Below are 13,545 nucleotides of genomic sequence, written 5' to 3'. Positions count from 1 at the left end.
AATCATCAGCATTGTAACTTGGCATGTAGATAGAACCACCTGGAAGCTCAAAGGATGCATACTTTGCCGAGAAATGTTGTCTGCAACACTGGTGTTGTCTTCAGATATATTATCACTCACATCACTGATGTAAGACTCATCATCTGAAGCCTAAGGAAGTGAAGAACGTAGAAAGGATCAGAATTCTCATTCAGTCTTGAAAGTTCAGAAAAATCAAACAATGAAAAACAACAGGTTATTGCCCAAATGAGAAGCAGAGGTCACAGTGGGAACTGTATGTGGCATATGTGCAATGAACACCTGAGGGTCTTCCGTGAGCCAGAATGTAGGATTGCCAGAAAGCAGCCCTGTCTTTAAGTAGCTTTCTGTCTTAGTTGGGCTGAGACGCTGGGGGAGGCCAGTGCATAACCAGAAATGTTTCAATTCAACACAGTAAGAATGTGCAAAAAAGGAGGCCCTATGGATCCCCCTAGAGGAGTCAGGAGAGGCTGCCTGGAGGAAGTAATATTTGAACTGGGTATTGGAGGATGCAGGAGTTGCCCAGTTGTTAGAAGGGGGAGAAGCACAAGAAGAAGGGATAGTGTGCAACGGCCAGGACCACGAGAGAAACATTTATTCTAGGAGTGCTAAGAAGTCGAGTGGCTGTAACAGAGGACAGGGCGAACGAGATGAGGTCCGACTGTGAAGGGCTTTTCATGTCAACATAAAGCGTTCACAATATAATCATATGAGTTATTAAATGCAAGGAAATGACAGAGTCATATTTAGTTCTCAGGAAGATACTCAGCAGCTTTCCCTAGGGAGGCCAGACAATAGGATCCTACATAGATCTGGGTAAGAAATACTGACCAATAACACTAAGATGGCCACAGTAAGGATCAAGTAGTAAAGCTGCATTTGGGAACCACATCTGAAGTATACGGACAAAATTTGGCAGATTATTTGGGGGCAGGGGAGAAGGATTTAGGGACAGAGAGAAATCGAGAATTAAGCCATTCTCTACGTGAGAGAAACATGGAACTAAAATGAAACCAAAATTCACATAAGAATAAAATTAAGGGGCAGGGACTTCCTTGGTGGTCCAGTGGTTAAGACTCCGCATTCCCAATGCAGGCGGCCCGGGTCTGATCCCTGGTCAGGGAACTAAGATCCCACATACTGTAACTAAGCACGCGCACTGCAACTACTGAGCCCACGTGCTCTAGAGCCCGTGTGCTGCAACTAGAGAAGCCCGCGCACCACAACGAAGGCCCAGCACAGACAAAATAAATTAAAAAAAAAAAAAAGAATAAAATTAAGGGGCAATATATGTACTAAGGGGATTTAGAGACAGAGCAGATAAGAAAACAGAGAAGTACTGTAGAGCCATTCAGAGGAATGGGAAAAGCAATGTTTCTACTATATGCAAGAAAACTGTTAATACTTATTTACTTTCTTCAAAATGGAAATATGCTGTATTTTTTCTGAACATAAAAACAAAACATTCTTATCGTAAAAAATTAGAAATTACATGAAGCTAAACAGATGATATGAAAATCATCCATTCTATGACCTAAAAGAAATCACTTTCAACATTTCATAGGTACTACTCCCAATTTCAAAATGCCTATGTAAACACACTGATAGGTTTATCTTTAGATACTGAAAAAGGGGATTGTTTTACAAACTATTTTATAGTGTTCTGAATATACTTCCATTCTTATAAATATAGCTCTTCATCCTTACTTGGAATGGCAACATATTTCATTAGACAGTTATATAACACAAGGAATTTAACCAGCATTCACGTGGCTTCCAATTTTTTATTATTTATAGACAATACTTGGATGAACATCCTTGTAAACATATTTCTGTGAATCTGTCTGGCAATTTCATTAAGATTTATTCCCAGAAGTGAAATTGCTGGGTCAAATGAGTCACTTTTAGGCTTTAGCTGTATGTTGCCAAATCGCTCTCCTGGAAAATTGTACTGTATTTCTTTGTTCTCATCATCAGTATATGAGAGCATCCATCTCTCACACCCACTTAAACACTATACATTATCAATCTATATTAGTATGTATCTACCTAACACACATAAAAGATCTCTAGTTTGAATTTCATCTTTAGTGAAATTGCTGTCTTATCTTTCACACATTTTTTCAGCTTGTCATATAAATTGCATTTTTTTCTAGTTTGCAATTTATTTTTTTAATGTTGTTTATGCCACTCTTTTTTGGCCATGTAAAAGTTTGAAATTTGTATGTAATAAAAACCATCAGCCTTTGCCTTTAAGGTTTCTGGATTTATTGCTGATGTTTTTAATAGAGTTGGGGGGAGAATTCATATATTTAGGGAGATAGAGTTATACTCAGAATGATTTCACGTAAATGAATAATGACAGTTTTGCTTTTGCACCCTGAGCAATGCTATAAAGATGGCAAATTGAGAATAAAGTCTTTTTCTGATTTGTATTTTCCCACTGCAGCTGGTTTCCAGTTCTCATTGACTGCAACTAAATGGAAGGCTAAACCTTTAGGCCCATGAAAGCCACATTCTAAACCTTGATAGAAATAAAAAGTAAATCAAACTCTTCCATGTGATTTCTCTGAAAAAAGCTAATCACATCCAATTATGTTAGAGAAGACAAATGCCTGCCTGAACCTAATTCATGTTGCATGCATGTTTATTACATGAACATTTAGAAGCTATAAACAGTCTAGTCCTCTTCAATTTCTAATTTCACCCAAACTAATATATGACAGAAATGGTCCAATATCCATGCCCATGTAGAAAGTTCCGTGTAGAATATAAAAGAACTCTACAATGACAGTGGGCCCTGAATAAGATCTATATTATCGTATGTGTGAGCAGTAGCTAAGGCTGGGCAGTCTGGCTATGGTCCACTCATGTTATCCTGTATATAAAGTTAAGGCTCTGCCATATTATAATGAAACAATTAATATATATTTGTTTTCTCTCCCATGGTCAAGAAGTCTTGGAGCCAAATATTTCTCTTTAAGAGGTTTGGGATTCAAAAGAGTTCAGGAAATATGTTTTTCTAACTGTGACCAGGCATGCAGCATTGCAGAAACAAGTTTAAAAGTAGAGGCAAGGAAGTAGATCATTCTGGAAATAAGAAGAGCATTTTTTTTTAAAAGAGGTTGCACATTCATTAAGTGAAGCACATAAAGATTTTTCTCTCAGTTATGGAAAATGTTAATGTAAGACAGCTAAGGCCCAGATGTTTCTCCGATTAATCATATGTAAGGAGCTATAAGCATTCTTTCCTTCATTCAGTTAGCAAATATTTACTGAGTTCCTGGTTCACCAGAATGTTCTAGTGCTGGGGACAGAGTGGTGAAATCTCTGCCCTCACTCCAGTGGGGGGAGACACACAATAAACATATGAAATATATATTTTGTGGGGTAGTGATAAGCATTACGGAAAAAAAATCAGAAGGGAAGAGGCATGTGAAAGGTCAGGGGTGAGAAGGAAATGGCAGCTCTACACTGTAGGTAGGGCATCCAGGGTAGGCTTCTCAGAAGGTGACTTTTGAGTAGACTGAAGCGAGTGAGCAATTTGACCGTGTGGCGCTGGAAGTGTTCAGGCAGGGTGGGCGGCAATGCAGAGGCCCAAGAGCCTTTGGCAGCTGTCATGTAGAATATGCAGTTGGGCCCATCCTGCAGCGGCTACTAGGATTCTCACATGTACAGTAAACCAACCAGGTGGGCTTGCCAAGTCTGTTGTCCAGAGACTCAAGGAGCCTTCCGGGGGCATCTCATCACAAGGGAACTTAGAAACTTGGGCAGATGAGGTTGCCTCAGGAACAAAGTCTTAGCCTAAGGGGAAGAGCAACCTTGAGAACGTGGAGGTGCCTGTCACTTGGGTTTATCTCCTGGTCCAGCCTCTTCAAATACTTAAAGACTGAGTGTTGTGATAAAGGGAAAAGATTTAAGTAAAACACACTTTATGAAAACCTGTAAGATAGTCACAAAGAATAGATGTATAGCTTAGTTCTTTCCAGTGTGGGTTGTAGGAGAGAGTCACTTTCCTTATTTCAGCAAGGGACAAGGGGTGTCTGGAGCAAATTGACAACTGCAGGAAGCACTCCACTGGCCTCTGGAAGGCACCAGAAGAAGAGAGGTTGCAAGAAGCTGCAGCTGAGAGCAGAGACCAGATTATGAGTCTTTGTACGATAGCTAAGGAGTTTATATTGTCATCCTAAGGACACTGGGGAATAGGGACATCATCAGATTTGCATTTTGGAAAGATTAGCCAGGCTGCCCAGTGGAAAATGGATTCAAGGGGGCAATAAAGGAGGCAGGAAAACTAGTTATGGAGATTGACAGGGTAATTTAGGTGGGGAGCTGATGGAGGATTGAATTGCAGTAGCAGCAGTGAAGCTTTAGGAAAATGTATGTATCTGAGAGTATTTAGGTGACAGAAATTACAGAACCCGATGAGTAAATCAACATGGGTGGTGGGTGGTAGTGAAGGGAAATACTGAGGCAACTCAGGTATTTGATGTGAACACCTGGGGAGAAAAGCACTTAGAAAAGCAATATGAGAAGTATGGGTAAGTGTGAGTTTTTCCCTTTGGGGTGTGTGTGTGCGCGTGTGTGTAAGGGGGCTGTTGATTAATTCATTTGGACATGCTGAATTAGAGAGTCTGTGGAGCACCCAGGTGTCAATGTCTCACAGGCAGGTGGTTGGGTGGATCCTGAGCTGACTCTTGCTCTCTCTTTAGACCTGCTTTCTCCCTGAGCTGTAGACTTGAATATCCGAAAGGTTGCCAGATAACTCCACTGGGAGGTCTGATAAACTCGCAATGCCTTAAAGTGAGTATATCATCTCCACGCGCCTCTGTCCTCTACTACCTTGCCCCTCTATCGGCCACTTGCTCCACTCTTTCACGGGGGTGGCACCACCATCTTGCTTGGACTCATGCATGTAACCTGCTTCACATCCTCTTCATTTCTGCATTGCCAGTGGCTGGTGCAAGTGGCAACTAGGTGCCCAGTTGAATGTGACCCCAAGAACTAGAAATAGGGAAATTAGGTTGCTCTCATAGGCGTATGCTATAAACTTATCAGATGATGGATCAAAGCCAAGATAATGTTAAGTTTGTCTGCTTGAATAAGGACAAAGAACTGGGTCAGCAATGGAAGCCCAGAAAAGGGAGAGTCAGAGATAAAAATGCTGGTAGCGTGTAGAACTAGCATTAAACTAGTTCTCTGGCTTGTGAATGGGAGTTTCTGTGAATCTTTTAATGTATGACTTGGAATCTGAGAGGCAAGTGCCTAGCTTGATGTGGTAACAAATTCAGTACCTGATACAAGAATTCTGTTTTAGCTTTCCTCCATTAGAAAAGTGATGTGTTCATTCTTTCTTTCTATTTTCCACTTATTTTTGTTTCTAAAATCACTCATACTTCCAAACATCCAAAAAGAACTACTACTAATTGTCAGGATTTTTCCTTTCAATCTATTTTCTATGCATATGGAAATAACACTTAGCAACTATTTCATCTCCTTTTTGTAAAAATGCAGTACAGATTTGCAATCTCAAATGACAAAATTCTTAAACAACTGTGTGGGAAAGAGTTTTGGCTGCTTCTCCCATGCCAAAAAAGAAAAAAAAATTCTAAGTGTACTTGACTAAATTTCAGTAAAAGAATTTCTGCAACCTGACCAAGGAAGAGATTTCTTGTTTCCAAGACCTTGCCAAGATTCACGGGCATGACAAGCAATCCAATAAGGCTTTTATGGTAGCCAGTGGTAACCTCCAAAAATGATAATTAGCCAACTAGATATATGCTAGACATTATCCTTCTAAGTTCAAATTCTTGTCGCTGGTAAAGATGTGTACGGATGTGTGTGTGTGTATGTACAAACATGAATGGTAATTTTCTTATTTCTCATGCTTAATATATTTATTAGCTAGTCTCCTTCTATAAAGGAGTCTGTTATCAACTATTTGTTTACCCTGAAATATGAACTGTACAGGTAAGTCAGAATAAATCTTGATTCTTTCTTTTTATTCATCAAATTTGTGACTATTGAGTTGGTGCCCAGAGTGTTAAGGGCTCAGTAAATGGAAACCATATAGTTTGCATGTTTTTGGCTTTGCTATTATTTGGACATCTTACTATAATATTAAAAAAAAAAGTTCCACAGTCTTACTTTCTTTAACCGAAACTCATGGTCAGAAGCAGTTAGGGTTGATGCATCAAGGAACCTTACCTCATTCTCTGACGAGCTTGCAGAGAGGAGCACTTCTTGGGCATCGAAGAACTCAGAGACAGACTCCGACATGGAGAGGCGGCTCTCATTGGCTACTGGTTGTGACAGGGGGAGACTGACATGGATTTGCTCACCAGCCTACAGAAGAGAAAAGCATATGGTGTAATCGTTTTCTTCCCTGTAAGAATGGCTATTTGTTCAAATGAGACCACGACGTACTAGCCAGATTTCTAGAAAAATTCACACTATATGTTAAAAGAGTGGTGACCACAGCTAATTTTCACTTGCAACTGAGAAATGACCACTGCATAAGTTTCCTTCCAATATGCCTAAAGAATCCAAAAGGTGCAGGTGAAAGGTGAGTTGATTTTAAATCTATGCTCAATTAATATTAAGTGGAATGTAACAGGTTGAGCCCCTATCAATACCCTGAATTGACTGTGGAGACAAGTTCCTTGTCATATGCTTAGGCTTGTCATTAACTAGCCATATTCTAACCAGGATACTACACCTCAAGCAGTATTTGTAGAAACCACTAGAGATATGCTAAGAAAACAGTATACAAGACTAATTTTTGAGACGGAATATATAAAAGTCATTTTCCAGTTTGATCATGAATTTTATCCAATGAAACATATGATTATTGAACCTTATTTCAAATTGTATTTTTATTCAGTAAGTAATAAATATTATTTTCAAGGATACAATTTAAGTTTCAATCAGAAAAATATGTAAGAGAACTAAAATATATATATTCTAGTACACATTTCAAGTTGAAAAGAAGATTCAAACTGAGATTGTTGACTAATTTTTGAATGACAAAATTTTAGAAATACCTCTAGATTCTGGGCAGCTGAGTAGGCATAAGTGTCATCAGAGATCACGGGACCCATGGAGGTGGATGGACGCGGGGTGGGTAACTTACATCAAAGAGAAGCTGTCTGGGGATGGTATTTCCTAAGCAGTTAGATGGCAGAACACTTGCACCCACAGATTTCTAGAAAAATGTATATTTTTGGTGCAAATATGGCCTTAGCATGAGTTAAAACTCTCACCTTGTTACATGTATTACTGTTGAAAAGTATAAATTCTCATGGCTAAAAATAATAATTTTATAAAGGATTATAAACAGAATTATACACTCAAGTTTAGCCCAAATACTGAATGTTCTCCTATCCGCTTACCATTTCTTCAAAAATTCTTCTGAAAAATGGAGTAAGAGCACCTACCGCAGAGAGTTGTTGGGGGTGTGAAATGAGATAACATGTATAAACTGGGTTAGCACAATGCCAAGCACATAGTAAGCATTCACTTGACACGTGTTAACCATTAATTATTAGCATCATCATCAGTAGTAGCTGTAGCAGCACTAATAGTAGTATCTTAGCAAGGTCAGGTGACTTCTCTTCTTAGATAGGACTTTTAAAACAAACCTTAAGCAAACTTTTATTTAGCACCTTCTCAGCTAAAAGAGTTTGTTTCAACATTTCATGGGCCATTGATGATAAGAAATATTTCAAATGAAGAGTGAGAGAAAATTCACAAGCTGGAGTATATACAAACTAAATATTCAGTAGCATGAGATGAACACAGGAATAAATAAAAATAGACAACTGATCACCAAGAATCAATGATGTCAAGCTCATGTACATCCTTCACTCCAAAGAACATTGAACTGTCAGCAACACAATATTTATGCAGGGAATCATATCAGCAGTGAAAGAACTGTATAAAAATAAATAAAAATAGGCAGTAGATTTAGATGCTATAAAATAAGTATTCTACATCTATTAAAAATGAGTCTTACCTCATCAGGGCTAGGAATAATATTTACACTGACAACCTGATCACAAATAATAGATTCTGAATGTATTCTGTTCAACCGACTCCTTAGTTCAGCATTCTGGTTGAGTGCCTTAAAATAACAAAAACCGCATATGTAATTTCAAGATATTAAGCAAGCATAAAGCAGAACAAGCACACAGGTACACTTTAGACAACAAAGTCTTATGATGTTCTTAGCTGAAACTTTTGGAGCCACCATAGGCCAGATCCCACTGGTAAGAAGGAAATAAATGGCTCAGAATTAAGGCACTCAGTTTTTTGCAATATAAGACTACTATTTAGTAGGTTAGTGGGTTGAAAGAGTTCATGGATTTCATAAAAATGATTCATGGAATTTTCTCTCCCTTAGAGTCAGGTCCATTACACCCAAGCCCAGTCTACCACCACATATATATCACATTTTACACCCAAGGATAAAAATTATTGAGTCTTTCAATTTTTTTTTTTTTTTTGGTTTTAGTTTCTAAAATTTGGGAGCTGTTTCAAAACCAGATATCTTAAAAATTATTTGGAAATGTAATGAACAATGAACTGGCTTTATATTTTATAAAGCTATATTTTAGTCTGGTGAAAGAAAATAGTTGTCTTTCCACTTTCTAGGAGCACATAATTAATACCTATGACAGTACAGCAGAACTAACTCAAGCATAGACCAAAGATGCCTTCCCTGAACAGTGTAAACATCGACAAGTATAATAAAGAACATATCACAAAAAGGAAACTAACTCCAAGCTACCTGCATTTCATGACTTTTAACACACCCTAAGTCAGCATCAGTAAAACACCATCTGCTACAACTCAGTTTAGAGGGTGGGGCAAGAAGAGAACAGCTTTACATAAGCATGGGCTCCCTAACAGGGGCCCTGTGGACAGACGCACATTAGTGCATGGGAACCTGTTCCATATACAGGAGACACATGTAGCTGACTGGATTACACCAAGTCTCAAGTAAAAGACCTTTGTGAGGACAAAGCCCAGTGAAAAGCTGGACAGCTCCTTTCCTTCCCACTAAAACCAGCAATTAGAAGATGGAAGTGAATGTTTCAGAGTGAAAGATAAATGTCAGGACTTACTGAAGAGCACATCTGCCCCAGGGAGTGAGGATTCTGCTTTTCTTTGTAAAGAGTCGATGACTACGGTAAACCAATACATATACAAATATAACAGCGTAACTATAACTCTGTACCTATTAAATCACCCAGGATAAATTACACAGTGGCTAAACTTCACACTTGCATTGAGTGGTGCAGAATCCTTGGGCATGGAGCACGGAACAGCCCCTCTCCCTTCATCCCAGCTTTTGCTTTTTAAGAAGAAAACTGTTCACTCACAGCTTTTGGCTTTTGTTTAAAGTCTTTAAACCAGTTTGTAAACTATGTGTAAAACAGAACACACTTGGTCTTTGTGGGCTGTCAAGTATTGATGGATTGAAGGTGGACAAAGATCCTACAGTCATATTGCAGACAGGAGGAAATATGTGTCCAGTTCTCTGAGAAAACAGGGATGTTTTAGTGAGAAAAAAGGTGATTACTTTTTTAGTAAATAAACCATGTGCTTCCTAATACCTTTATATTCTGCAAAAGTGCTCAGGATCATTTTTCTTGGAGCAAAATCTCAAACACTTGAAATTTGAAAAAAAAAAAACTGTATAATTCGTATTCTTTGTGACTACATATGCTTATTTGTTCTTTCATTATTTTTCTGTCCACAAGTGTACTGAAAGCTGTCTTAGTTATTGAAATAATTAGAACCAGATATATTTTGTTGTCTTGGAAGTAGGAGGCCTTGTTGTAGGTTGTAAGATGGTTTTAATTGCAGAATCATATTCATGACTTCAGGGTTTCACACAAACCTCAACTAAGGGTTCCTCCACAGTGACTGCACCTTTTGTTGCCCCTGGAACAGAGTTAACAAAACAAACCCCACAAAAACTCAAGGGCAAGGATAAGTAATGTTTTTTTCAGAGGGTGGGAGTTTTACACACAAGTGTCCCATTTATAAGGAAACTTGGAGAATTGTTTGCTCTGGATGTTTAAGAAAGTTAAATTCCCATTTAAGCTCTCATCTCATCCAGTATTCATTAAATGTAATTTTGCCTACAGGTGTGTGTGAAGGCACACAAGGTAGCCTCTAGCTGATAATATCAATAGGAAATGAGCTGAAAATTAAAGGAATATTGTATTAATAATATATATGCAGTGGTAGAAAAACGTTGTTACGTGGCACAAAAAAGCATGGAAATAAATACTATTCCAACTTTGGCAACCCCAAGGGCAGAAAGTGTAAGCAGATGCGGAGCATGCAACAGCCCATTTCTGTGTGTCTTGCCAGGATGGCTCCTCCTTTTGCCTCATTCACACAGACTGTTTTTGAAGTTGGCTACAACCAAGCGCCATGAGCGCTCTTAGGGAGTGCTCAGGACCACATTTGTTACTTCCCTCCCTGAAGCTCACCTATTTTCTCTACAATGATATTATGGAAACATCCTTGGGAACATCGAGGTATACGGATATTTTCAGTGAAATGACACTATTAGTGGTAATTAACATAGAAGAGCCCAGTTGATGGCAGAAACAATATACAGAATGCACCCAAGGAGTCTGTACAGTGGTGAAGCGAGGGAAAAGGAGGCACGTCGCCAGCCACTTGCGCCAGCTCATGAGCAAGAAAAGCCATGGAAACTTGTGAGTAATAACATTGCTCTAGGAGTGGCAGACGGGGCCAAGGCCTAACAGGCAGGAAGCAGCCTCGGGCTCAGGAACTGTGCCTAGATTCTTTAGGAAGTCTCACTACTTGCTTTCATGAGTGAGCTCAGACCGCACTACAAACTCTCCGCAAGGTATACTCATTTCCCCACACCTCATGTCCCTCATACACATTCAAGCGTAATATACCCAAGAAACACATAATTCCTGACCCATCTATAAAAGAAGTTACCATCTTGAAGTTCTGAGCCAGAATTAATTGCCCAAATCCTTACCTCCTTGGCTATTAACTACCATTCACCCCCCTAGGCAGACAATGGGTGAGAATTTACCTTAGACTGGGTGAGACTCTGGCATAGCATATGCATTTTACTGAATGGAACTGTGGGTTCTGGGAAGGACACATAGAAGCCTGAAGGCTGGAGAAGGATATGAAACATATGGCAATATGGGATCACCAGAAGACTTAAACCCTTCAGATAAAAGCAAAACTGGTTGAAAAGGAGTGAGAATATGAGTATGGAAACTGTCAAAGCTAGAGCTGTCAAGAACCTGGGTATCTCTTAAAAATCACCTTGTTTTTTATTTAAAAAAAATACTATTCTAGTGTATTTGGAAAACACAAAAAAGTAGAAAAATATTTTTAAAAATTCATACCTTACTACGCAATTAACCAATTTCTGGTAGCTTGGTATATTTCTTTCTTTCTTTCTTTTTTAAAATTTATTTATTTAATTTATTTATTTTTGGCTGCATTGGGACTTCGTTGCTGCACGTGGGCTTTCTCTCTAGTTGCAGTGAGCGGGGGCTACTCTTTGTTGCGGTGCGCGCGCTTCTCATTGCGGTGGCTTCTCTTGTTGGGGAGCACGGGCTCTAGGCGTGCGGGCTTCAGTAGTTGTGGCACGCAGGCTCAGTAGTTGTGGCTCGTGGGCTCTAGAGCGCAGGCTCAGTAGTTGTGGCGCACGGGCTTAGTTGCTCCGCGGCATGTGGGATCTTCCCGGACCAGGGCTCGAACCCATGTCCCCTGCATTGGCAGGCGGATTCTTAACCACTGTGCCACCAGGGAAGCCTGGTAGCTTGGTATAGTTCTTTCTAGCTTTTTTTCTTATGCATTTTCCACATTATTTAATGGGAACATACTCTACATCCTGTGTCTGCCACTTATTCTTTGTACACAGATATTTATTTTATGTTTCAAACTCTTCACAAATGTGATTTTAATAACTGCGGAACAAGTGATTATTTTCTAGTCTTGGGCACTTACGTTGTTACTGATTTTTATTAGGATAAATAATGCTGCCATGAACGTTTATGTGCATACAGGCTTTCTACATTCAGCATTACCCTCTTAGATTATACATATCAGCCATGGACCAAAGGGTCAAAGGGTAAAATATTTTTAAGGCTTTTAATAAACATTGCCAAATTATGTCCAAAATGACATCAATTTAAAGTTACTGGATAGCTAAAAAAAAAGATGTAAAGGATTCTATGAAGAATATCTTCATATACAACAAATTTGGCCAAGTCTCAGGGAAGTCTGAAATTCAGGAACAAATACACTTAAAACATTTATCCCAACACAGAATACCTATTTTGGATGTATAAAATGCTGTAGACAGGAAGGATGGTAAACGCTATGACTGGGATTTTAATTATGCTGCTACGTGCCTTAAGCCAATGTTTTTGCTTACATTCCCAAACATACCACGTTTCACTGATTCTAATATGCACAATTCCTCAAACATTAACACCTCTGAAGCACTGGTCAGTTTAATTGACAATTTTTTCTTTCTTAGTAATGCACAGAATGATGGCACATCTAACAGTGGATGTCGTACTGATTTAATGAAATTCAGTAACTCTAGACTGAGTACTGGGTCATATTCTTCTGCTCACATTTGTATGGACCCAACACCCAATGCATTTAGCACAAGCTGTGTACAAACTCTGGGGCCAGAAATCAAACTGGTAATAGTGACGGAGTGTAATGTATTGAAGACAGACTCAAGGCAAGTTGAATCTTTCATTATAGTAATCTAGGGGGCTGAGTTTACCATAGTCTTACTATATACTATTTGATTTTGGTGTTCAGTACATAAAATTATAGCTGCTGTGAAATAAAGTCATTTACAAAGGGATACATGCCACATAAAATACCTTGTCCTACAGGTGTAAATCCAACATCTATGCTGCCTTTCAGGTGTAAATGTTGACTTTTAAAGTTTCATGGGGTAAAATAACAGAATTATGTATATTTTTGTATACATATAGATCAGGGATGAAATATTACTTTAGAAGAGAAATTCATTATACTGTTCAGCCTTGCAAATTATTACATGCCCAAGGCAGGTAAAAATTTATGCTGAGCATGTAGTGAATGAAGAATGCTAATTTTACTTATTTTATTATGCTATGTACCTTCTAAAAGGATGATGAAATTTGCCAAGTTGATATATTTAAAAGCTTTATTGAAAAGCAGCATTTTAATCATTAGACATATATCAAATCGGACTTATGTCAAATAAAAAATAAGCTTTAAAAACGTTAGACTAATCTAAGAAGTTATTTAAACAGTCTCTCTCTCTCCTTCCCTTTCAGGGGGGAGACTTGGATTGGTAACTGTTCATTAAAAAAGTATCTGGGTTTTAACTGATGATACCTGAATAAGGATCAAAGATGTCTTTAGGCTACCTAAAATCACACTATAATGTGAAGTTATATTAACATAGAAACATACGTAGAACAGCTGTCTCAATGTACTCAAGCT

The 13,545-nt window shown here is 38.6% G+C and overlaps 1 protein-coding gene across 9 annotated transcripts in view; it reads right to left on the bottom strand.

The window, feature by feature from the left end:
• Positions 1–13,545, bottom strand: part of OSBPL6 (oxysterol binding protein like 6) — a 210,344-nt gene that overhangs the window by 14,420 nt on the left and 182,379 nt on the right. For 7 of the 9 annotated variants that reach the window (XM_061202541.1, XM_061202527.1, XM_061202547.1 and 4 more), the window contains 3 exons: positions 8,033–8,140; positions 6,226–6,363; positions 63–150 (listed from right to left, as the gene is read on the bottom strand). In XM_061202541.1, coding sequence (XP_061058524.1) covers positions 63–150; positions 6,226–6,363; positions 8,033–8,140 — 334 coding nt within the window. The remainder of the gene's footprint in view (positions 1–62; positions 151–6,225; positions 6,364–8,032; positions 8,141–13,545) is intronic. The other 2 variants (XM_061202561.1, XM_061202567.1) reach the window with 1 other exon arrangement.

This window comes from Eubalaena glacialis, chromosome 1 (genome assembly GCF_028564815.1).
Source record: "Eubalaena glacialis isolate mEubGla1 chromosome 1, mEubGla1.1.hap2.+ XY, whole genome shotgun sequence".
Taxonomy (NCBI): domain Eukaryota; kingdom Metazoa; phylum Chordata; class Mammalia; order Artiodactyla; family Balaenidae; genus Eubalaena; species Eubalaena glacialis.
This window is presented reverse-complemented; position numbering and strand designations above follow the sequence as displayed.